We start from the raw sequence: 24,804 nt of genomic DNA on the forward strand, positions 1-24,804 counted from the left end.
GCAAACACAGAAGTGGATGCTCACAGTCAGCTATTGGATGGAACACAGGGCTCCCAATGGAGGACCTAGAGAAAGTATCCAAGGAGGTGAAGGTGGCTGCAACCCTATAGGTGGAACAACAATATGAACTAACCAGCACCCCCAGAGCTCGTGTCTCAAGCTGCACATGTAGCAGAAGATGGCCTAGTCAGCCATCATTGGGAAGAGAGTCCCCTTGGTCTTGCAAACTTTATATGCCCCAGTACAGGGGAACACCAGGGCCAAGAAGGGGGAGTGGGTGGGTAGATGAGCTGGGGGAGGGGGGAGGGTATAGGGGACTTTGGGGATAGCATTTAAAATGTAAATGAAGTAAATACCTAATTAAAAATTGAAAAAGAAAATAGATAATTAATGTTTAGTCAGGTACCAGTCTTAATGGAAAGAGATATAAACAATTCTGTTGTAATTCCTCCAGTCTTGCTGACCTATGATATGAACTATTGCCTTCAACTTACTATGAACTCATAGAATGTAAAAATGCCTTAGAAACCATGTGATCAATTATCCTGAGAAGGTATAAAAACTAAGAATAACAATAAGGTGGTAGTGTTTCACTGTTGTGCTTTATCCAGTAGGTGTGTGTCTATGAGTGGCCTGACTTTCTTTCTTTTCTTTCTGGCTCATCAAGAGTTAAGGAGCTAGGAGCTTTTTATCTGCCCAGGGAGAGGCCTATGAGTCAAATATAAAAGAGCCTAAGTAACCAAGTTTTTTTTTCCTCAGTTCCCCTGCTTCTATCACCAGGAGTTTAACTGCCATCAGCCATCAGCTTTTGGTCCCCACTGATGCCACCCTTACTACCTTCCTCAGATAAGAACACACAAGGACACTGGAGTTACTATGAGACTCCAGATTCAGGATTCCCTCTTAAATCTTCCTGGTGCCCCCATTCTCTCCACACCAAACATGCATCCTCCTAGCTCACAGCATTCCATGAAAATACCTGCCAGTGTGTTCATACCAAGAATTAGATCCGGGCAGTGGTGGCATGCCTTTAATCCCAGCACTTAGGAGGCAGAGGCAGGAGGATTTCTGAGTTCAAGGCCAGCCTGGTCTACAGAGTGAGTTCCAGGACAGCCAGGACTGCACAGAAAAACCCTGTCTCAAAAAACAAAAGAAAAAAAAAAAAAGAATTAGAGAAAGGTACCTCAACTCAGAGCTGTACGATTCATGCAATCTCCTGTGTGTGTCTCAGAGTTACATTGACACCTGTATCAAGCCACTTTTAGGAAGTCTTTGTGACTATGTATAATACAATACCTTGTTCCAATATCAAGCCAGCTGCCAGAATCCTTGACCAAGAAGAAAAAATGCTGTAAAAGATAACATGACTTCATTAAAAACAAAGACAATTTAGTTGCAATCTATAAACAAAGTTGTTTTGATGGTGAATATTTGACATTTCTGACCCCCTAGAATCATTTTCTGCCCAAAATTTACAAGCATATACCCTTAACTGCAACTTCTGTTTGTATTAAAGAAGCAATTGCCCAAATGCCACAATGGAATTAAGATTAAATCAAATGAACACAAAGTGGTATTTGTGAATAATAAGAAAACCAAGCAAAACTAATAAAAATATTAAAAATGTCAAAGATCCAACTGAAGCCACCATCTGATCATCAACAAACTCGATAAACTGTCTACTATGACTCAATAATACTCACTACCAGGGTCTAGAGAACTTTTTCTCAAAAAAGGCATAATCTATTGAAGCATTCAAAGTATTATGTGAGAGATACAGAAACAGAGTGTTGTGTTTTATAAAAAGATAAGGAGAGGAGGGATATGTTTTGGTGGATGTATAGTCAGGTGTTGAGGAAGGAGGTGCCTCGTGGGCCAAGAGGTATCCCTTCTCCCTGAGGAACCACCCACAAGATAGTATAGTGTAGAATAGTTTATTCAGGGCATGGGGAGGGGAGTCAAGAGGGTAGTAGAGAGAGAGAGAGAGAGAGAGAGAGAGAGAGAGAGAGAGAGAGAGAAGGGACAGAGGGACAAAGGGAGAGACAGAGGGAGAGGGAGGAGTAAAGGCTGGTCATGAGCACTTAGAGAGAGAAGGGGAAGGGGAATGGGAGTGGGGAGAGTGGGGAAGGGGCAAGAGGACAGAGCAGGAAAAAGAAGGCAAGAGAGAGAGAGAGAGAGAGAGAGAGAGAGAGAGAGAGAGAGAGAGAGAGAGGAGAAGGTACAGGCAGCCCCTTTTATAGTGAATCAGTCAGGCACACCTGGCTGTTGCCAGGTAACTATGGGGCAGAGCTTAGACAAAATGCTAACGTAGAGGAAGATAAAATCTAAGTGAAAAGTAGAAATCACATAAAGATAAAATTAAAGAGAGAGATAAGGAAGTTGTTTCTGGGCAAAGGGACTAGCTTGTTAAACACCAGGAACCAAGATCAAGTTTAGTAGGTTCAAGGAAAACAAGAAAGGAAGGATATAAAATTATTCCAGCCAATGAAGCTGGATCAGAAACAATTCGTCACCTTAAACTGAGTGATTCTTCACACAAAATCAACCAGAAACATTCAACTCTCATCTATTCTTGCTTACTTGTCATTTTTGAATGATGCTTTTGTTCTAACATCATGTTCTAACTTAAGATATATACTAGATACTTAATTGAAGAAAATACAAAAATGCTCTCATCTAAATCAAGGGGCCAGCAATCAGATTTGGGAAATTACTTAGTAGATATATAGTCAGGTATTAATCATACCTTAAAAGAGGCATGGCTCTCTGTTACTGAGAGGTGATTTCTAAGCCCTTGGAATGCCTGATGAAGCATTTTGCCTGAGGCACTGGTTACCAGTCTAAAATATGATCTATGATGGGATTTTTGGGCAGTATGGTGTGCTTTCAACCCTTGAAAGGTCTGGAGATTAATGACCAGTCAAGCCAAGTGTGCTCTGTTGACCAAGACCCATTAAAAAAGAAAGTGTAGGTGGCACCATTCCATGTGTATTGTCACACTTTGTGCTGAGGGATAGCACTGTCCTTACACCAATGGAGAAAACAAGAGACTCTGCACTCTACTTGACACAGAAATTCCTTTGGCTGCCTTATCTATATGATCTCACTGTCATAAACCAGAACTGAGACTATTCGAGGATTCAGCAAGTTCTGTGATGGCTTCTAGAGAATTACCAAACCTGGGAGTAGATATGAGAGTTCCTCAAATACCCAGAACAGATTCATTCTTTTTGTTAAGACATTATATGCATGAAGACTACCTTATTTAGAATACATTGATTATAGCTATTAAATGATAACACTTCCCAGTTGACAAAGCTGTATTTCCCTATTCCTTCATTTACTCACTGACCTACTCACTCCTTTTTTCGCTCCTTTTTAATCTGAGAAGACTAAAATAAAAATCAGTATTTCAAAAATGAGTGATGGGTTATCTAAATCTGAGATTGGATTGCTCTGTTAATCTATGAAAGGTTCATTTCAGACACAAATGAGAACAACCTGAAAGACTAAGCATGAAATGACAGCCTGACTAAGTCAAGTAATGGGAAAAAAATTTGACAACTTAAGAACAGTTTCTGCATAAGTACCATGTAAACAGCCATCATTTAGAACTCAGTATATAAAGATTTCATGTACAGAAATGTATTCATATTTCTCTCAACTAAATAGATATGGAATTTAAGTTTCCCAATCCTACATACACCAAATATTCAATAGTGCCTTACCAAAGCCATGATGTCTGATATGATGAGAACAACAAGAAAAAGACTGAAAAGTAAAGAAAAAATTTACATCAATGTAATAGGCATACCTTTCAAATACATTAGAACACAACTGTGAACACTATCCTCAGGTAATTCAGGGAGATTAAAGCCAGGCTATAAGAGTGGAAGGATGGAAAGTAGGGCTGCAGAGAGCACCAATCAGACTCTCCACACAGAAACCATGCTCATTGCTAGTTTTATTGCTCACAGCCTGAAGCATCCTTAGCCAATCCTCTATCAGGTAACCTTCACATCCTTCTGTCATTTTATGGCCTTTATCCAAAATAAACAAGACTTTATGATGAGCCCAGTTATGGAGATTGAGGAACAAGACAAAGAAATGGCAATTAGAAAAGTTCATCTTAATTCATATAAAAGAAAATAATGCTAATATGGCTTTTTTTTTTTAACCTCACTTTTGTCTAATACATATTTTAAGGAGTGGGTAAGGAGAAATGGAGGTAGAATCTTCTCATTGGTGTGTTACATTCAACTTACATTTTGGCACTGTTGGTATAATAAACAACCAGAAGGTAAATAAAGCTTCCTTTATCCCCCAGACTTTTAAAAATTCTAAGATGTTTAGCAACAAAACTAAAGTAACTGTGAAGGTACAGAGAGAGGAGGGAAAGACATGAATGAGAATTAAGAAGCAGATAAGCAGTGAGGGAAGGTGTAGCCTGACTTCCTCCACAAAAGAGATTCAATGCTATCTGCCAATAGGATAATGGATTCACCGTTCAAAGGCTGGCATATTAAACATGGGGAGCTTCTGATGCACAGGGGAAAGTCAATGCCTTTCAGGGCTTAAAGGTCAAAAGGGAAGATATTTTTTAAAGCCTTTGATTTCAACATATCTGCTTCAAGACACCTCTGCTTCAGGTTTCTGTGTTTAACGTTTTCTTACATTAGTCTCAACACAGAATTACCATACAAAGGCACACAAATACCTGTATACAGACACACACATCTGTGAGTTTTCTGTTTTTATCCCATTGCCCACAGTTCCTCTTATACAAGGCTTATTTCAATTTCCTTCTGAAAAGTTTGTCTACCAACAGAGATGCAGGAACACATGCTATGCTGCTTACTAGTTTTGGCAGCATCTAAGCAACTATCACTGGTATGATACTGACGAGTACATGTTTTCACTATTAAATTCATGTAAATATCCTCAAAGACTACTTTTAAACTAGAAATAAGATTTTCACTATTTCTAAGCAGTAGAAGAAAATCTTCTTAGAAAAAATATATAGTTTATATATACTAGCATGCTAAACTGAGTTCTAGCTTAAGCTCATCAAGAAAACATGCAAATTTATGTTAAAACTATTCATCCTTTTAGCATTGACTGTGCCAGCTTAATTCACTTATAAAACTGCTATTTATAAGTGTTTTTCAGAGAATCTCTGTATAGAGAATCTCTGATGTAATTTTATGCATTTAAAAAAAAGCAAATACTTGAATGACAACTTTTCTTTCAGAATATTGAATGCTAAAGACTGATAGCTTCAGATATATCTGAAAATACAAAATCTTTTACATACATTTGTCAATATGTATTTTTGAAAATTAATGATATACAGAAAAGTTAATGTCAACCCATATAAAATGAAATGAGGTTAACAACTTTGTTTAACAAGTTTTTTCATTTGTTTTTTTGAGACAGGGCTTCTCTGTGTAGCTCTGGCTGTCCTGGACTCACTTTGTAGACCAGATTGGCCTTGAACTCACAGAGATCCACTTGCCTCTACCTCCCATTTGCTGGGATTACAAGTGTGTGTCACCATACCCAGCTTGCTTAGTACATTTTTAAGAAATAAGCCAAGATTGTAAGAGAACAGCAAAGATTGAGACTGAAAGTTTTGCTCAATATTTATAATTACTGTATCAATTTTAAAGAAGAGGACTTTATAAGTTACTCTTATTCTGAGATGAATACTTTTCAAAATCATCACAGTCTATGAACCTAAACTCACCTAAGGTCTGTGCCACCCTCCAAGCAGAGCCATTGTTAATTGAAACAGTTGATGAATGACTTCATGGATAGATCATCTTAATACATACACCATTTCTTAAATGAATGTAACCTGTTCTTTGCGGGCTGAGAATGACAACAATCACTCAAGTCCAATAGCTTTGACCATAGCAGGAAATCTGTATCCAAAAATTGTGCCTACAATTCATTCCTTGGCTCAGCAGAACTGTCAACTCTTAGCTTATCTACTATGGAGGTAAAATTCTTTGGTGATATGAGGGACATTCAAGTACAGCCTTATTACAATGAATTCCAATGTCCAAAAACTGTTCTTATTTTGTGTTTGTATCACAGTAAGAGCCAAGATTTTAAGCTCTACTAAAAACAGAACAAGCAAACAAACAAAAAGACTTTATCTATTTATGTTCATTAAAAAAAACTAATAGTGACATATTATTTTAAAACATCATATAGTTAATATATTTGGAGTTATTTAAAATTTATATTGAGAAAAACGTATATATTTTCAGTATTGCTGTAGACAAACATCTACATAAGACTGTTCAATTGACTTTTGTTTCATATCAAATAATTTTTATAATACTCATTTTGTTTTGTTTTGTTTTGTTTTTCGAGACAGGGTTTCTCTGTGTAGCCCTGGCTATCCTGGAACTCACTTTGTAGACCAGGCTGTCATCAAACTCAGAAATCTGCCTGCCTCTGCCTCCCGAGTGCTGGGATTAAAGGCGTGCGCAACTACGCCTGGCTTAATACTCATTTTTATTGTTAAAATATTTTAGAAATTTTAAAGAATATGATAAAAAACGAAAGGTATTGCAGGTTTTGAAGTGTGTGTGTGTGTGTGTGTGTGTGTGTGTGTGTGTGTGTGTGTGAGCTCTCCGGGAGGAGTTGGGGTACAAAAGGGAAGGAAGAATGTGATGTAAGACTATTTACTCAAAATATGTTTTTAAATGTTAACAAATTCAGAAAAAAAAAAGAAAGAAAGAAGCCAAGAGACATTGTAATAATAGCCCTTTTCATTTTTTTAGGTGCCATTATGCCATAAGAGACAAATAATTAACTACAGTATTTAAAATTTATGATTTTCTGGAGAGAGTCTTCACTAGCTTGAATAACAGTCTAATGTTTTACTGCAAAGAGAGCAGATTTGTTTGCTAAAGGCCCAAATTAACCAATTTCCTCTAATGACAGTTGAAATCTAAAAGTGAAAACAATTCTTAACTTTATAATAAACAAGTTGTACTACAAAGCTTTAATAGCAATCACATGAAATATCTTCATTCTCTCATTTATGGAAAGTAGGGACACCCAGGGCTTCTTAAGCACTTATCTTACCCTTTTGATGACAGCTGTGTAGTTATCTGAACTGCTTCAAAAGCACACATCACAAGAACAAAAGGAATTAAAATCTGTTTCAAAGAACAACAAATGATGTCATTGGTAACAGGCTCCTGAAACATGTTCTGCTTATAGAACAACCTTCAATCTCTCAAATAACTCATATATACCAGTTGATAGTAAACGGAGATAGAACAGGAACTGTCCCATAGGAGAGTGAGAACTGATGTAAAAACTACTAACACACAAAGAACAACAGCAAACATTAACATGTATTTCAAATTAAAATCTTCTCCAAATTTTGCACTAGGTAAGGCATTCTACTGATTCATGACAATGTTCACGTTTCCAAGGACATATAAAAGAAAATGCCTAAAGCAAGTTAATTAGACAGCTTGTTGTTTCTATACACAGCATTCTGGACTTAGCTTGTTATTAGATACTATAACACCATAAACATGACTCAGCTATTCTAGTATTGCTTTTTTGAGTTTAAAAATGTTATTTTCTTCATGATATAAGCTCATGCTTAATGAAGTAATTTGAAAACATATACAAAGAATAAAGAATGGGTCATGAGAAAATGCCCAATATCTTTTTATCATTTCTTAAATTACATTTCTATTAGTATAATAAGAAAGTCAGTACAACTGGTGCAGTAAGAAAACTCCTACTAAGAGGACATACACTTTCAACAGTTATTACTCATGTATCTGAATAGTAAAATAAACATAAACTAACTACATAAAATGCGCCAAGAACTATAGAAAGATAACAGGTAAGATAGCCACTATACTGGTTTGAATGAGAAGTGTTCCCCACAGACACATGTATTCCACTGGGTACTATTGGTAGTGTTTGGAATTTTATGAACCTTTAGCTGGCCAAGTCCTGCTGGAAGAAGTACATCACTGGGAGTGGGCTTTGAGAGTTTACAGTCTCGCTCCACTTCCTGTTCTCTACCTCCTTCCTGTTTGCAGATGAACTGTGATCTCTCTACGTCCTGACTGCCACGCTGGATTTATGCTTCTGCTTCTGCACCATCCTTCCATGATGGACAGTGTCCTCTCTGGAACTGTAACCAACAACAAACCCTTTCCTTCCTAACTTGCCTTTTGTCAGGGTATTTTATTACAGCAGCAGAAAAGCAACTAATACCAGAATAATAAAGACAATGAACTGTATTCCATCATAATATTTATCTATAGAAACCTGAACATATAACTACATTGACAGTGTAAACACTAAGCTGGTGCTTGACACATTAAAAAGAGTACTCAATTACACATCTGTTGAAAGGATTCATCAACTCTAGGTACATGGAAAAGATGAGAACAGAATGGCCATCTTGTGGTTGGAGACCCATGGGGTCAGGGAACCTTATCATCTTTAGCAACACTGCAGTTTCAATCACAGCTCCCAGGCAGCTTTTAATGACCTATGATAAATTTCTTGGGCTAACAGAATCCTTATTTTTTTGTAGTCAAATAGTATTAAGAATACAGGAAAGATTAACAATATCTGGAAGCCAGGGTTAGAGGGTTGCCTCCATCAGTGCCAAGACTGAAAGACTATCTCTGTTACAATGACAATGTCTTTACAATCTTAATGCCACATGTTACACAAACTTAATATCACAATCTTTAAATCAATCTTTTAATTAGAAAACTAACCTTCCACATCATGAGTGCTCCCATCATGAAAGGACTAAACACAGTCAAAAAGCAGTACACAGAGGCAAGGTCGAAGCTAGACAATGGTAAAGAGAAGGGTAAAGATTTAGAATTCACACTGTGACTAAAGTTATATTCTGGTAAAAGGACACTCAGTAATTCTCTGAAAGCAACTCTTACTAATACTGAATCATAATATGAAAAATAGGTCTCTATGCTAATCCCCTTTATTATCTATCATATTATACTTCATTGCATTATTGACTATAAAACAAGGAAAAGGGACCCGGGAAATGGTTCAACAGTTAAGAGCAGTTGCTGCTTTTTGAACACATACACATACACACACAAACCAAAACTAAATAAATATAAAAAGAATTACCTGTTAATAGAAGCTATATTTCCAGTTCCAAAAAATGCAGTTAATAAAAAGAAAACCTACACAGTTAAGGAAATACCGACACAAGTCTAAATTTATACAATTTCTTTCTTTACAATCATTTATTCTTCTTTAATTGTCAAGACAATCTTTCAAGTGGAAGATTTCCAACTCTACATCCAAATCAAGCATGCTTTCCCAATGAGCTTAGGTCAAATCGCCTGCAAAGGGCATTCTCATTTACCATGAAGGTAAGAACACGAGTTCAAGTCTGTTTCTCCTTCCACTTTAGCCAAAGCTTTTGAACCATGCGTTTTGTTAAGATCTCTTTTTCATTTAGAAAATAAAAGCCAATTCTACCACAGAAACAATTTGCTTTTTTATCCGTTTAATCATCATGAATTGTTTGAAAGGAATGGTTGAGAGCATCCCTCGTGAGCACATCACAGAGATCTGAAAACTGTTAGGGTCATGGAGCTGCTGGTGACTTTTGAGAAGCCTACTTTCCTTTTCTCAAGCAGCGACAAGATGAACTATGTCTGCAGTTGTTGCTCATGACCTTTTCAAAGGATGTAGGCTAGAACATCATACATTTTCAGCTACAAGATGGGTTTATTTATATATATTCATCATGTGCCCTCTACATGTGAAACTCATAATAGGTTCTTCAAAAGGCTCTCTTTCTATATATAAATACACTTTAGAATAACTCAATAGAGAATGCCAAACATTTTAAGGATTTATTGAACTAATTATTATTATCATTAGTAGTAGTAGTATTAATATTAGTATTATGTATAATATGTGTACATGAGCATGGGCACAGGAGAGTTTGGAAGTTAAAGGACAACTTTGGGGAGTTCATTCTCTCCTTCTACAGTGGATTCTGAAAACTAGCCACAGGTCAGGCTTACACAGTATATTCGTTACTTTCTATTGCTGAGGTAAAGCAATGATGACCAGTAATTTGGGGAGGAATGAGTTATGTGGTTTACACATTGGTATCAGAGTACTTCACTGTGGGAAGATAAGGCAGAAACCTGGAGGCAGGAACTGAAGCAGAGACCATGGAGAAATGCTGCTTACTGATTAGCTGTGACCTGTTCAGCTCTCTTTCCTTACGCAAGCAGGACCACCAGCTCAGGGGTAGCACCACCCACAGTGGACTGGGTCATCAATCAAAAAAATGTCCAACAGGTTTGCCCACAGGCAATCTGATGGAAGCAATTCCTCAACCGAGGTTCCCTCTTCCCAGTGACTCTAGTTTGTGCCAAGCTGACAAAATCTAACCACCACACACACACACAAAGAGGGCTTTTACCTGCTGCAGCAGCATTATGCTGGTTACATTTCTTGAACTTTGATTTGTATTAAGTATCAGTCCTGTTAGTGTCCAGGACTTACAGCAAAGTACTCAAAATGCCGCCTGACTCAATGAAAGCTCTTGTTAAAATAAGATCTTTTAATAACACACATGGCACAGAGACCTGGTATGAGACTCTGCAAGGAAACCATGACAACTGGAGAAAAGGCAGCATCTGAGCCGGGGAGCTGAACCATGAAGGTATCCATGTAGCCATTTGCTAAGCTCCTGCCTAACAAACCAGCATTTATTGTCTAGTACCTGTCTGAAACAAAGGTAGGTATTAAGAACATAAATGTGAATGAATTTGTCTTAAAGTGACTTAGATATGCTAGTGAAATTGGTAGACATAGTGGAAAATTACATTACATCATCATCAAACAGTAGATAGGTGTGGTAAGAGCTAATGGCTCATTGAAAGACACAGTAAAAAATTAAGTAATATAGACTTTACTAACATGTTAATAAAAACTTTAAATTTTAACCTTTTTGTGGAAATAATGCTGGAAGCAAACAGTTCAGGTATGTGACATAATAAAACCCATGGGATTTGTGAAACTCAAAGATCGGAAGACAGAGGAAGGAGGCTGTCTACAGAGCTGGTTCAGTGGTTCAGGTCAGAGTCAGGAGGCTGGCTAAGGAGCTGCTTTGGGTAGAAGCAGCTGCCACTCAGTTGAACAAGATCAAGCAAAGGAAGAAAAGGAAAACAGAGTGATACAAAAAAATGAAGAAAAGGAAACAAACAGTTGGAGAAGACAGTAGACTTCCTAGAAGGAGTAGGAAGAGGGGCAAAGAAGGGATTGGTCAAAGGACAAAAGTTTCAATTATCTATAAGTAAGGTCTGGACAGCTAAGGAACAGTATGGTAATAGTTAATAAACTGTATTGTGTAGCCTGCTAAGCTAGTAGATCTTAATTATTCTCACAAGGGAGGGGGGACAGGAGGGAAAGAGGAAAAATGGAAAAAGAAATGTGAAGGAAGAGGGAAAGAAAGGAGGGATGAAATGCATATGGCAGCTGAACAGGTGAGGCTGTGACAATTACTTTGTGTGATCATCTTGTGTATGTCAAAGCATCAAGTTATATACCTCCAATGTTTAAAATTTTTATTAATTTTACCTCAGTAGAGCTGAAAATTTAAGTAAAAATTAAAAAAGAATAATCCCCTATAACTTTCTTACAGCTGGTCAGTAGGTCCCCCTGAGCTGAGGCTTCATCGTGTATCTTTCAAACTTGTAATGTTCAGTAATTCATCTTATGGATCCAAAGCCATGAGACAGTTATGACCTAACAAGCCTCAGGAAAGCACACAAAATGCAAACTTCTAATAGTTTCTTCTAGGGCAGAAGAAATTAGATAGGAGTTAAGAGTTGAAAGGAGAATTCAGGTTTATCTTTAACATTTTATTTTCTAAGGAGTGTGTGCGTAAGTGAAAAAAAACTCTTAACTGCTACGACACTGAATGGTGGAACATATCAATGTTTGCATTGTCACTTTCCTATAGCTAAAAATGTCTTTGTTTGAACTAGTAGAGGTTGAGCCCAGGGCTTGCTAAGCAAGCACCATATCCTTGAGAAGAATGTCTCCAACCTGACATCTCCAAATTTTGGTGAGAACTATGCATGTGGAAAACTCAAGCTGAGAAGAGAGTTAACAGCCTCAATCACCACCATTAAGTAACAAGCAGAAACACCTTCTATATCATCTTACTCTATTAAAAAGGTTGGAAGATCTTAAAAATCCCAGAGCAAAGGATACGAGGAAAAAGGCCCTACGGATGTCATCCAGATAGAGCTGTCGGAACTGAGCTATATCAGTATTATAGGTGAACTGGATGCTGGTAAGCTGGAAGTAACAAGAAAGCATTAATACACAATAGCAATTGGGTTACATACAGACTTACGGACAAATTAAGATAAGTCAACATAGCTAAGACTTTATACTGTGCCTACAATAAAACAAAACAAAACAAAAATTCCTACAATAGTGAAATAGCTAAAATACATCTTACTACAACCCACTGAAAAGTAAAACATGTTAGTAACATGCTAAATGGAGTTATGGTGCTATTGTGTTTATGCTACTTCATATAAACATTCCACTTTCAAATCATTATTCAGAGACTTTATCAGTGTTCTGGTCTTTTAAAATCAGTAATATAATCTTAAAAAGATGACACTAAGTAAGCATTTAGTCCTCTCTTCGTCCTGTTAATTTTATTTGCTGGACTGGAGAGATGACTCAGCGGTTAAGAGCACTGACTGTTCTTCCAAAGGTCCTGAGTTCGATTTCCAGCAACCACATGGTGGCTCACAATCATCTATAATGAGATCCGATGCCCTCTTCTGGTGTGTCTGAAGACAACTACAGTGTACGCCTATAAAATAAATCTTTTTATAAAAAAATTAAAACAAGAGAAAATAAAAAAATTCTATTTGCAGATAAATTATTATTTTCCTTATGAAAACAAAATATTTCCATCTTTAATAAAAGGGGAAGTCACTCCATTAAGTAATGCAAAGACATTCTTGCTTAGGTCCCCAAGGCCAGAAAAGAAGATAAAAGAGAGTTGAAAGCAGACCTCTCCCTGCTACCATACTGTACATAAATACTAGCAAGCACTGGCATGCTTTGACATTTTCCTAAAAAAACAAAAACAAAAAGCCATGCTTTCAGTTAAAACTAAAGTTTTAAAAGTGATATGATGATCTTTTTTTCCTGTGATAGTATCAAAGATAATTCCTGACTCTTTACTCTGATCTGGTTAACACTGGTTTTCACACATACACATAAGTATAGCTGCTTCTGAACTAAAAGTTATTCTGAATGAGCAGTGCCTATTGGAAGACAGCTGGCGCTAGGTAAGGGTGGTTGTGCACAATGCGCAAAAGTACTGTTCCTACACCTGACCTCAGTAAAACTAAATACTCTGTCACCAATTTCTCAGAATTACCTTAGTTCCAAAACAGATGAGAGACATTATATAACTTTTAACTCATCATGGAGGCTACATCCTTATCAAAGGGTTGGCTTTAGCCAGTTCTAAGCACAACACAGTGTGTAATCTGTGGAAGACATGGTTAGAGGCCACAATCACTAAGAGGACAGAATAAGCATCTTCAATTAGGATGGCTAGAGAACCAATGGGTACTTAAATGTCACCTATGACCAATCAACTGTCAGAAGGTGAGGTGAAAACAGGAGTGGGGACAAACACGGAGTACATCACCAGACCAGAACATGCAAATAGAGCTTTTAGCTCTTTCTACCACTGGACCACAGATCATTAGGTGTGTTATCAAATGCCAAGCACTTTTATCCCTGACATGTGTTGCTCACCCTATATTGGTATTTTTGATCTGATTCTCAATAATTTTCTAGGAAAAGCCCAACATATACATGTCTTACAAAACTGTATTTTGTTTTAAGTGAAAGTTTCCCTCATGTGTTAATTACTTACCTTAATTATTAATGCCAAGTAAAATTAGCTAAGTTTTTTAAATGCTAAAATTTTAAGCAGAAATTTTTTTGATGGAATTACACTATAATGTCCTTGTAGGTTGGAGAATATTTTATTATGCCCAAATCAAAGCAGCAATGGTTTGTAGAGCTACCTTCTGTTTACAAGAAACACCAGGCTGTTGAAGGGTCTCTTGTTCCACGTGTATCCAGACAAACATCAGACAGGACAGCACTAAAGGAAAGAGAGCTTCATACCTAAGAGACAGTGAAGGAGAACACAGAGCTGAAACCACTAGCAAAGAAAGCTGAAAGTCAAAACGAGAAATCATTTGTAAAACCTTTTACAAAATGGATGCGAGGCTGGGAAGATGGCTCAGCAGTTAAAAGCAGCTGCTGCTCTTATACAGGACCCAGGTTTGATGCCCAGAGCCCATCTGGTGGCTTACAATAGTCTACCATGCCAGGTCCAAAGATCTGTTGCCCTCTTCTGGCTTGTGGAGGCACCAGACACACATGTGAAGGCAAAACAGTCATACTCATAAAATAAAAATGAAATAAACCTTAAAAAAATAACTGAAATGTATTTCAAAATCTGTTTTTTTAGAAAAGGGTAGGAAAAAATACATTTAAATTTGAACTTTAGTAGCATCTTTTTTTGAACTTCATTAAATACTGAGATAATTACATGTTTAAAATAGTAGAAATACTTTTTAAAAATCATTCCTAAAGTAACGACTATTCATCAATAGGAAAAAAAAGAAAATGCAAAGACAAACGTAAAAGGCTAAAATTGACCAAAAAACAACTGCCATATTTTTACTGAAAAAAATAGGAACTGAAATAAAATGCCAGAGTTTCAAAAGAAAAGAAGAAGAAGAAGAAGAAGAAGAAGAAGAAGAAGAAGAAGAAGAAGAAGAAGAAGAAGAAGAAGATAAATGTATGAATAAGACAGATATCCCAACCTTTTTTTTTTTAAATATTTTTTGTTTTGTCTTTAAAGATTTATTTATTTATTATATGTAAGTACACTGTAGCCTGTCTTCAGACACTCCAGAAGAGGGAGTCATATCTTGTTACGGATGGTTGTGAGCCACCATGTGGTTGCTGGGATTTGAACTCTGGACCTTCGGAAGAGCAGTCCGGTGCTCTTACCCACTGAACCATCTCACCAGCCCCCAACCTTTTTAAAAGGCAGGTTTGATATAGAAATACAAACTCTGTGGAGCAAATAAAAGGGCTAAGAAATGCATGAAAATATCTCTGGCTATATCAATAACTGAGATGAAAATGAAAACAAAATGAGATGTCATATTACCACATTCGTCAACATAAAAAACAGTGTTGACAAAAGTACACTGAAATAAGAGACTCTTATGCTCTGTATATAGAAACAGAAGGCCATCTAATGCTATGTATCAAGGATATAAAAAATATTCATTAGCCACAACCTAAGAACACCAATTCTAACAAAGTAAGACACATCCACTATGAGTTCCATTGTAAAGTGGTGTACAGAGGGACAATAAAGAGTGAAGGCCTTGATATTCACAGGACAGTGATCATCAATGTCCATGTACCTCCATAAGTTGGAGAATGGTTGACTCAACACAAAACAAAAAAGAAGTACTCAAGGTAACAAGCCCTTTCCAAAATACTTCTGCTCTAGCTTGAGGTAAGCCTCCACGGTTCCCAAGTGCTCTATTCCAGCACTTACCATACTGCTTTGATTGCACATGCACGTTAATACACCTCCTAATTTATGAACAGAATCTGGCTACTATAAAGGTCTAGCTCACAAGAAGTGAAAGAATAATTAATTTGATTGGCAGATACAAAACAAAAAACCACAATGTAACCTTGCTTCACTTATTACTCTTGAACTGTAGGCCATATGACACCATTTCCAAAATATAAAAATGCAAAAGGCCCAAAATGCTTTCAATTGTACCACAACAATAAAACAAAAGTACTAAAGACTGGGCAGAAACATTTGGATTGAGAAAATATATATAATCACTCAGTGTTTAGGATGTAGGATATCCTAGGATATGAACATAGATTATACACATGAGAAAATGCTGTTAGCAAAAAGTGCAGAAAACTGTACACACACAGTCATTTATAGTCCATTAAAATTGTATATGGTATTCTTATTTGAAAAGAAGATTGTTCAGCATTACTGAGTATGATATGATAAAATCACACCTCTTGTAGTTTGCTGTAGCCCAGTTGCTAGAGTGCTTTCCTAGTATGAATGAAACCCTGGGCTTCATCCCCACCATGGTACATACTAGAAATGTTAGCAGCACATGCTTATAATCCCAGCAATCAGGAGGTAGAGGTTGAAGAATCAAAAACATTCAAAGTCATCCTGGGCTACATGGTGAGTTTGAGGCCAGTCTGAGCTTCCTGAGACTTTGTCTCAAAAACAAATAGTAATATATTTTTTTAAAAGTGGAGGAACAGCTAAATAAAGTATATTCATATCACAAAATATTATACTTCTACTAAAATGGTAGAGGAAGATATGATCCACATAAGAAAATACTTCTAACATAAGTAGAAAAGATAGAAAAACCTATATGTAGTATGAATAATTACATGTTAAAAGACAAAATTAAAGTTAGAAATATGCCAGAGCCGCAACAATAAAGTTAATCACTTCTTCCTTTACTCCACTTTATCAGAATTGATGTAACAATAATTTGCTGGTCTATTCTTTTTTTTTTTTTTTTTTTGAGACAGGATTTCTCTGTGTAGCCCTAGCTGTCCTGGAACTCTCTTTGTAGACCATGCTGGCCTCGAACTCAGAAATCCACCTGCCTCTGCCTCCCGAGTGCTGGGATTAAAGGCGTGCGCCACCACGCCCGGCTACAATAATTTAACTGTTTGTATGTTTGTTTTGTTTTGTTACAATGACTTAAAACACTTGGGAAAAATTAAAATGCCTGCATCCTGGCCATTATTTAAGGTTTAGTTCAGCCACGATTCTACATGTGGTCGACGCCACCAACCCAATTATAATGATCAAAGTCTACTCAGTCTCTAAGCCATAAAATCAACTTTCCAGCTTTTACTATAACATGGCAAAACTTAGTCCTTATTTTATAGCTATGCACAGCTCCACTGCAGGCCTGCATTATAGTAACAGTCCTCTTGGTTTGACTGCTTAGTGCTCAGGATGCTGAAAAGGGAAGGAGAAAACCTGATAAATCAAGAGAAAGAAGTGCATACTCCAGGAAAAGGCAGATGATGATTTTTAAAATTTGCTTATTTTTGTTTTCTATGAATGAGTATTTTGCCTGCATGAACATGTGTGGATGTTTGGTATGTAAATAGACCAGAGGGCTCTGAATCCCATGGAAGTGCAGTTATAGTTGTTATTATCATATGGGTTCTGAGGACTGAACCTGGGTCCTCTGAAAAAAAAAAAAAGCAAACCAGTGCTCTTAACTGCCTAGCTATGGCTATAGCCCATGGCACCATGACTTTTACAAACACTTTCAGTTGTATGTGAATGCTGTACTTTCTAAGAACACACAACCATAAAACACCTCTCAGTACTTCAAACAGAGATATGGCCCTTTTCTAAAATGCAGACAAGATCAGATAGAAATAGTTTTTCTATGATACTTTATCTCTTAAGACAATATTTCATACACAGTCTGCAAATCTAAATTAATAAGGAAATATCAATGAAATGTCATTGTGAACTTGCAGAGAGTGTAATGAAACACTGAACTTTCAATTGCAATCAGTTGGTTTGGCCTTGGACAGACTGAAATGTGCTGAAAAGGCATTTGGATCGGTGTTATATTTTGTTAAGCAAAGGGATAATGTAAACAAAATTTCAAAGGGAAATATTTAACAACTTAACAGACAAACTATTTTCAAGAATTATAATAGCTTTCATTTGTATAACATTAATTCAGGGCTGATTACTAATGAATCATTCTTATTCATTAAATCAAGGATGCATTGTTTGAATTTAAGATTACTATTACTGTTTCTGTAATATAATAAAGCTGTATTTATTTTAAGAATCTCTTATGTCTGAATATTCACCAAATTATACAGAGAAATCTCTATTTTGCCCAAAACAGTGATGAACTAAACAGTTTGTAAGTTTTATAAGGACTAAGGGTAAGAAACCAAGGAAATTTACTAACCTAAGTGACTAGACCACATTGTTTCAAGACCCTTTTTCAAAGCTAAATACAGATTCTAATATTGAATGATATCTCTTAATGCATTTCATACTCAGCAGTAATATTCTGATTTTAGTCACGAACTTTCCTGGTTTTGACTTGATGTCATATGATAATTTGTTTGAGGGTCTCTGAAGACCATTAAATAGACAACTGGAAACATGATTTTAATACTTGTCTCCAAGGTAATACATTACAGGATAAATTCCTCTATATTAAGAATTACTTTTTTTACAATCAAATTTAAACTCTCTTTTTTTCTTATGCTCTTTATTTCTTTTTATTTTCTCAAGCAAACCTCTATGTATGACCTCTTAATAGAACAATGTCATTCCCAAATGACAAGATTTTAGCCTCTAATTTCTTATATACACTAAAAACTTTTGCATATTTTATATAAGGGTATTATAACGGAATTGTTTATTCTAAAAGTTTGCCAGTAATATGGGAAAATATAATGAGTTTCAAATTATGTTTCTCAGTTTTGAATAAGAACACCTAGGTTCTCACATAGTTCAAGATTTAAAGCAAACAAGTAAAGCACGAGATTTCTTTATTAAAGCAACTGAGGAAAGTTTTCATGTCTATGACATATGCTCATAGTTGTGTCCCAAAGTACGTCTGTCAGGGAGAATGACACAAAACAAAACAAAACAAAACAAAACAAAACAAAACAGGATGTGTAGGGATCTTCACTTCGTATCTGGAGTCTACAAGGGCTTTAGTCTAGGTCCCTGAGGATGTTAAGGTCCACTGGAAGAAGCTTTACAGAATGTAAACATGTGAAAACAGCTACGGGTCCTAAAGAGTGATTCAGGTTTTGGACCATAGATAGCCTTATAAGGTCATTTAAATAGAGAATAACCTGTGGTTGCACTATGGTGAATTCTAGACTGAATCTAATTTGGATCAAGATCCCATGTTTTAGCCAAAAGTTGAACTAGCATTTATTCAATTTGTCTGTTCTGTTTATCATTTGTTCTAAAGAAAAACCATTAAATAAAATTCAAATTCAAATGGCAAACTGTGCTTGGTGACATGCCTGGAATGTCAGCACTCCAGAGCCCAAAGCAAGAAGAATTAAGAACTATACAGTGAGTTTAGTGTGTGTGTCTTGGGGGTGGGGTGGGGTGGGGCAGCAAGAATTCTTCCCTTCAATGTCAACATGGAAACTATAAAATGGTCTTTACTGAATTTCAAAGTAATGTTTCAGGGTTCATGCCAAATCAATGTCAGATTCTTTGTTTAAATCTACTTGGTAAAAAATTTCAATTCTATTTTAGTTGCACACGCCCTTAATCTAAGCACTTAATGCAGAGTCAGGCAGATCTCTGAGTTTACTGGTCTACACAGTGAGATCCTATTCTAAAACAAAAAGAAAAGAACCTCCAGTGTTTAAAAGAGATATCTTTTTATATGCTTGTGTTTTCATGCCAGTTTGTGGTCATCTATTCAAGTTCCCTCAGAGGTAAGCTCAGCTTTGAGCCCCCATAATGTTGATGCTGGGAACCAAAGTCTTCTCATGCAATCTTAACTGCTGAGCCATCAATCCAGCCCTAGAGAATTTCAATTTTAAACAAAAATAATTTAACTTTTTTGGAAATACAATCAAGTTTTTTATTAAAAGAATTATCTTAATTGCAATGCACATAAGAACAAAAATAAAAAATGTATATTAAAATAATAATAAACAAGTCGAAGTGAAGACTTTTGTCTTTTTCTTTGGGTGGTGCTGAGGCCTAGCACATGTTGGACAAGCATTCAACCCAAGTTACACCACAAATTAAAGCACATTTTAAAATGTATTAAAGAAATAAATTTTTTTCAAGGAACAAAGCCACGAACAAGCTACATTTAGCAAAGTGCAAAGTACTCCAGCTTTGAATGGCCGATTGTAGTTGGCTATAGTTGTTATCTTCAGAAGCCATACTGGTCTATACTGGACACTGGTTCTTATCTACCATCTCAAGCTTTAGAGCAGTGGTTCTCAACCTTCCTAACACTGTGACCCTTTAATACAGTTCATCATGTTGTAGTGACCATAAAATTATTTTTGTTGCTACTTCATAACTCTAATTTTGCTAATGTCATAAATAATAATATAAATATCTGATATGCAGGATATCTGATATGCAACCCCAACAAAATGGCCACTCAAGCTCTCCCAAAGGGGTTGCCATCCATAGGTTGAGAACCACTGCTTTAAACTAATCTATGGGTATATTTTTTTAAAAAGTCAAACTCTGCTTGCTTTGTATCTAGAAACTACTGTGGTGGTATTTCGCAGTGTAGCCTGGAATGAGCACTTGTAAACATCGAGTCAGTGATTAGGGTGTGGGAGGTGGGGAGATGAATGAGTAAGCCTGAACTGCTCGCTCCATGGAACAGGAAAGCACCTAGACAGGAAGTGCACTTCAGGGTCTTGAGTAGCTTTACCGGAGATCTGCCGCCAGCTCTGCTCACCCAACAGTTTACTATGTTCAGAATTGTGAGAGGACTTCCCAAGCTTTATAAGGTGTCACATGCCTTCCCTTATATATCCACCTGCATGTACTAACAGATAATTAAGACTGTTTTTATAAAAGAAGTTTTAACAGTATACCCAGTCACACACTCTGAAAAAAACCACACTGGGGACTGTGATCTTTTATCCACAGAAAATCCAACATTATTAATACCAATAATGAACAAGAAGGATGAGATCATAACTGGAAAAGCAGTGACCTACATCCCAACAGCATCAGTGTTACAAGATAGCTCTGCCACTAGAAAGGTAAAGAATCTCATGTGCCAGAGCTGAAGTCTATTGTTACGACAAAGGGAAGATCACACTAATTGCCCAAACCTTTTAAGTTAAGATGATAAGACCTGTTATGGATGTAAGCTTTAAACTAAGAGTTAAACTGTGAACACACTATTTGTTTAATTTATTTCAAAAATTATTTGTTTACTTATCTGCTAGATTCTTGCCTTGGAATAAATATGTTACTTATCTTTTTAAGTGAAGTAAAGTGAAGGAAGTATTGAAACTATTCTGTGTTGAAGATAAATCTGTTCTATTTCTAGCTGTTCAGTTATTTAATGGAAGAGAGATCACAGAACTATGCAAAAATGCATTAAAATAATGCAACAACAACAAAAATCCTTCTTAAAATCTCTTTAAGACCTAAAATTCTGCACAATGCATCAGGATTTCCTACCACTATAATTAAATAAAACTTTAGCAACTCCAAGTAAAAGTAGATGACAGACAATAATATGAAAATGATGAGAAAAATAAAGCAACTTATTGACCAAATTATCTACTCACATATAGAATAGAAAATATAATTTATCCTTCAAGGTTTAAAGAATGTTCTCATTTCCAAACTTAACTACTAAAGAAGAAAAGTCAATTTACCATTTAAATTTGCAACTATATTTTGAAATTATATTTTAAGAGACATTTATACATATATATTTATAATAATAATAATTATAGAAGTCATGAACTTGAGGGTGAGCGAGTTGGGGATGGGAAGGAAGGCATAGAAATAATGGAAATACAGTACTCATGAGATTCTCAAAAAGAGAGAGCGAGAGAAATTAACTAGAAAAAAGTTTATACCCAGTGCTTAGGAGCAAGTAGGTCGACATCAAGGAAAGAAGTATGCTGGCCAGTCGCTGAGAGAGAGCTGTGGAGCTCAGGAGTGGTACCACCAGAGAAGAGGCTGTAAGAAAACAGAGCCAGTGCTAAATCAGTTCTGCAGACCAAAGCAACTGACCAACAATTATGTAACTTAGCATTTGTGTGATCTGTAGCAAAAACCAGAGATTTCTGTAAGAAAACCGAAACACTGACATTCTTTTTTTTAAATTGGATATTTTATTTCAAATGTTATCCCCTTTCCTGGTTTCCCCTCCCAAAGCCCCCTATTCCATCCCTCCTCCCACTTCTGAGAAGGTGCTCTCTCACCTGCCCACTCCTGTCTCCCCACCCTGGCATTCCTCTACACTGGGGCATCAAGCCTTCATAAGACCACGGGCCTCTGCTCCCACTGATGCCAGACAAGGCCATCCTCTGCTACATATGCAGCTGGAGCCATGGGGTCACATTATGTATAATCTCTGGTTGGTGGTTTAGTCCCTGGGAGCTCTGGGTCATCTGGATGGTTGATACTATTGCTCTTCCTATAGGGTTGCAAACCCCTTCAGCTCCTTCAACCCTTTCTCTAACTCCTCCACTGGGGACCCTGTGCTTAGTCCCATGTTTGGCTGCCAGCATCCACCTCTGTATTTGTCAGGCTCTAGCAGAGCCTCTCAGGAGACAGCTATATCAGGCTCCTGTCAGCAAGTACTTGTTGGCATCCACAATAGTGTCTGGGTTTAGTGTCTGTTTATGGGATGAATCCCCAGGTGTGGCAGTCTCTGGATGGCCTTTCCTTCAGTCTCTGCTCCACACTTTGACTCTGTATTTCTGCCCATGAGTATTCTGTTCCCCCTTCTAAGGACTGAAGCATCCACACTTTGGTCTTCCTTCTTCTTGAGCTTCATGTGGTCTGTTAATTGTCTGTTAGGTATTCCAAGCTTGTGGGCTAATAGTCACTTATCAGTGAGGGCATACCATGTGTGCTCTTTTGTGACTGGGTTACCTCACTCAGGATGATGCTTTGCAGTTCCATCCATTTGCCTAACAATTTCATGAATTCATTGTTTTTAATAGCTGAGTAATACTGCAATGTGTAAATGTACCACATTTTCCATATCTATTCCTGTGTAAAAGGACATCTGAGTTCTTTCCAGCTTCTGCCTATTATAAATAAGGCTGCTATGAACATAGTGGAGCATGTGTCCTTGTTATATGTTGGAGAATCTTTTGGGTATATGCCCAGGAGTGGTAAAGCTGGGTCCTCAGGTAGTACTATGTCCAATTTTTTGACTGATTTCTAGAGTGGTTGTACCAGCTAGCAATCCCACCAGCAATGGTGGGGTGTTCCTCTTTCTCCACATCCTCACCAGCATCTGCTGTCATCTGAGTTTTTGATCATAGCCATTCTGACTGGTGTGAGGTAGAAGCTCAGGGTTGTTTTGATTTGCACTTCCCTGATGACTAAGGATGTTGAATCTTTCTTTACATGATTCTTGGCCACTTGACATTCCTCAGTTGAGAATTTTGTTTAGCTCTGTACCCCATTTTTTGATAGAGTTATTTGGTTCTCTGGAGTCTATATTGGATATTAGCCCTCTATTTGATATAGGATTGGTAATGATCTTTTCCCAATCTTTTGGTTGCCATTTTGTCCTATTGACACTGTTCTTTGCCTTACAGAAGCTTTGCAATTTTATGAGGTCCCATTTGTTGATTCTTTTTTTTTTGGGGGGGGGTTTCGAGACAGGGTTTCTCTGTGTAGCCCTGGCTGTCCTGGAACTGACTTTGTAGACCAGGCTGGCCTCTAACTCAGAAATCCGCCTGCCTATGCCTCCCGAGTGCTGGGATTAAAGGCACCTGGCCTCTATTTGTTGATTCTTGATCTTAGAGCATAAGCCATTGGTGTTCTGTTCAGGAAATTTTCTCCTGTGCCCATGTGTTCTAGACTTTTCTCCACTTTCTTTTCTATTAGATTAAGTGTATCTGGTTTTATGTGGAGGTCCTTGATCCACTTGAACTTGAGCTTTGTACAAGGAGATAAGAGTGGGTCAATTTGCATTCTTCTACATGTTGACCACCAGTTGAACCAACACCATTTGTTGAAAATGCTGTCTTTTCCTTTTCAGGCTTGGGCTTTGGTTTCAGCGACATGGCTAAACACACCAACAAGGTCAGGATCGCCGGTAAGTAAGGGACCCACTATGGTGCCTCCCTCTGGAAAATGGTGAAGAAAGCTGAAATCAGCCAGCGCACCATGTACACTTGCTCCTTCTGTGGCAAGACAAAGATGAAGGGACGAGCCGTCAGCATCTGGCACTGTGGTTCCTGCATGAAAACAGTGGCCAGCAGGGCCTGGACCTACACCACCACCTCTGCAGTCACAGTGAAGTCTGCCATCAGACTACTGAAGGAACTGAAAGACCAGTAGAAGCCCTGCCATCTGAGACTTGCCTAGCCTGCAATAAACGGGTTATTTACGTAACATTTTTTTTGCCTTGCTTGTGGTTAATTAAAACATTTTAATGTACTTTTCACTTTCAAAAAATTTTTTAAAAAAAGAAAAAAGAAAAAGAAAATGCTGTCTTTTTTCCACTGGATGGTTTTAGCTCCTTTGTCAAAGATCAAGTGACCATAGGTGTGAGGGTTCATTTCTGGGTCTTCAGTTCTATTCCACTGATTTACCTGTCTGTCTCTGTACCAATACCATAGTTTTTTTTTTGTTTGTTTGTTTGTTTTGTTTTGTTTTGTTTTGTTTTTAATCACTATTGTTCTGTAATACAGCTTGAAGTCGGGAATGGTGATTCCCCCAAAAGTTCTTTTATTGTTGAGAATAGTTTTTCCTATCCTGGGTTTTTTTGTTATTTCAAATGAATCTGAGAATTATTCTTTCTAACTCTATGAAGAATTGAGTTGGAATTTTGATGGGGATTGCACTGAATCTGTAGATGCTTTTGGCACGATGGCCATTTTTACTATATTAATCCTGCC

General features: G+C 37.0%; 1 protein-coding gene and 1 pseudogene across 4 annotated transcripts in view; one reads left to right on the forward strand and one right to left on the reverse strand.

Annotated features, from left to right (window-relative positions):
- Nucleotides 1-24,804, reverse strand: part of Pign (phosphatidylinositol glycan anchor biosynthesis class N) — a 126,016-nt gene that overhangs the window by 21,319 nt on the left and 79,893 nt on the right. For all 3 annotated transcript variants that reach the window (XM_029538980.1, XM_029538979.1, XM_021197588.2), the window contains 8 exons: nt 21,796-21,898; nt 14,133-14,235; nt 12,277-12,363; nt 9,160-9,215; nt 8,778-8,853; nt 7,102-7,175; nt 3,729-3,771; nt 1,297-1,349 (listed from right to left, as the gene is read on the reverse strand). In XM_029538980.1, the coding sequence (XP_029394840.1) occupies nt 1,297-1,349; nt 3,729-3,771; nt 7,102-7,175; nt 8,778-8,853; nt 9,160-9,215; nt 12,277-12,363; nt 14,133-14,235; nt 21,796-21,898 (595 nt within the window). The remainder of the gene's footprint in view (nt 1-1,296; nt 1,350-3,728; nt 3,772-7,101; nt 7,176-8,777; nt 8,854-9,159; nt 9,216-12,276; nt 12,364-14,132; nt 14,236-21,795; nt 21,899-24,804) is intronic.
- Nucleotides 23,966-24,298, forward strand: LOC110321367 (annotated as a pseudogene). Its single transcript, XR_002380525.1, has one exon. The product of XR_002380525.1 is annotated as a putative 60S ribosomal protein L37a (transcript).

Source organism: Mus pahari, chromosome 5 (assembly GCF_900095145.1).
Source record: "Mus pahari chromosome 5, PAHARI_EIJ_v1.1, whole genome shotgun sequence".
NCBI classification, from domain to species: Eukaryota; Metazoa; Chordata; class Mammalia; order Rodentia; family Muridae; genus Mus; species Mus pahari.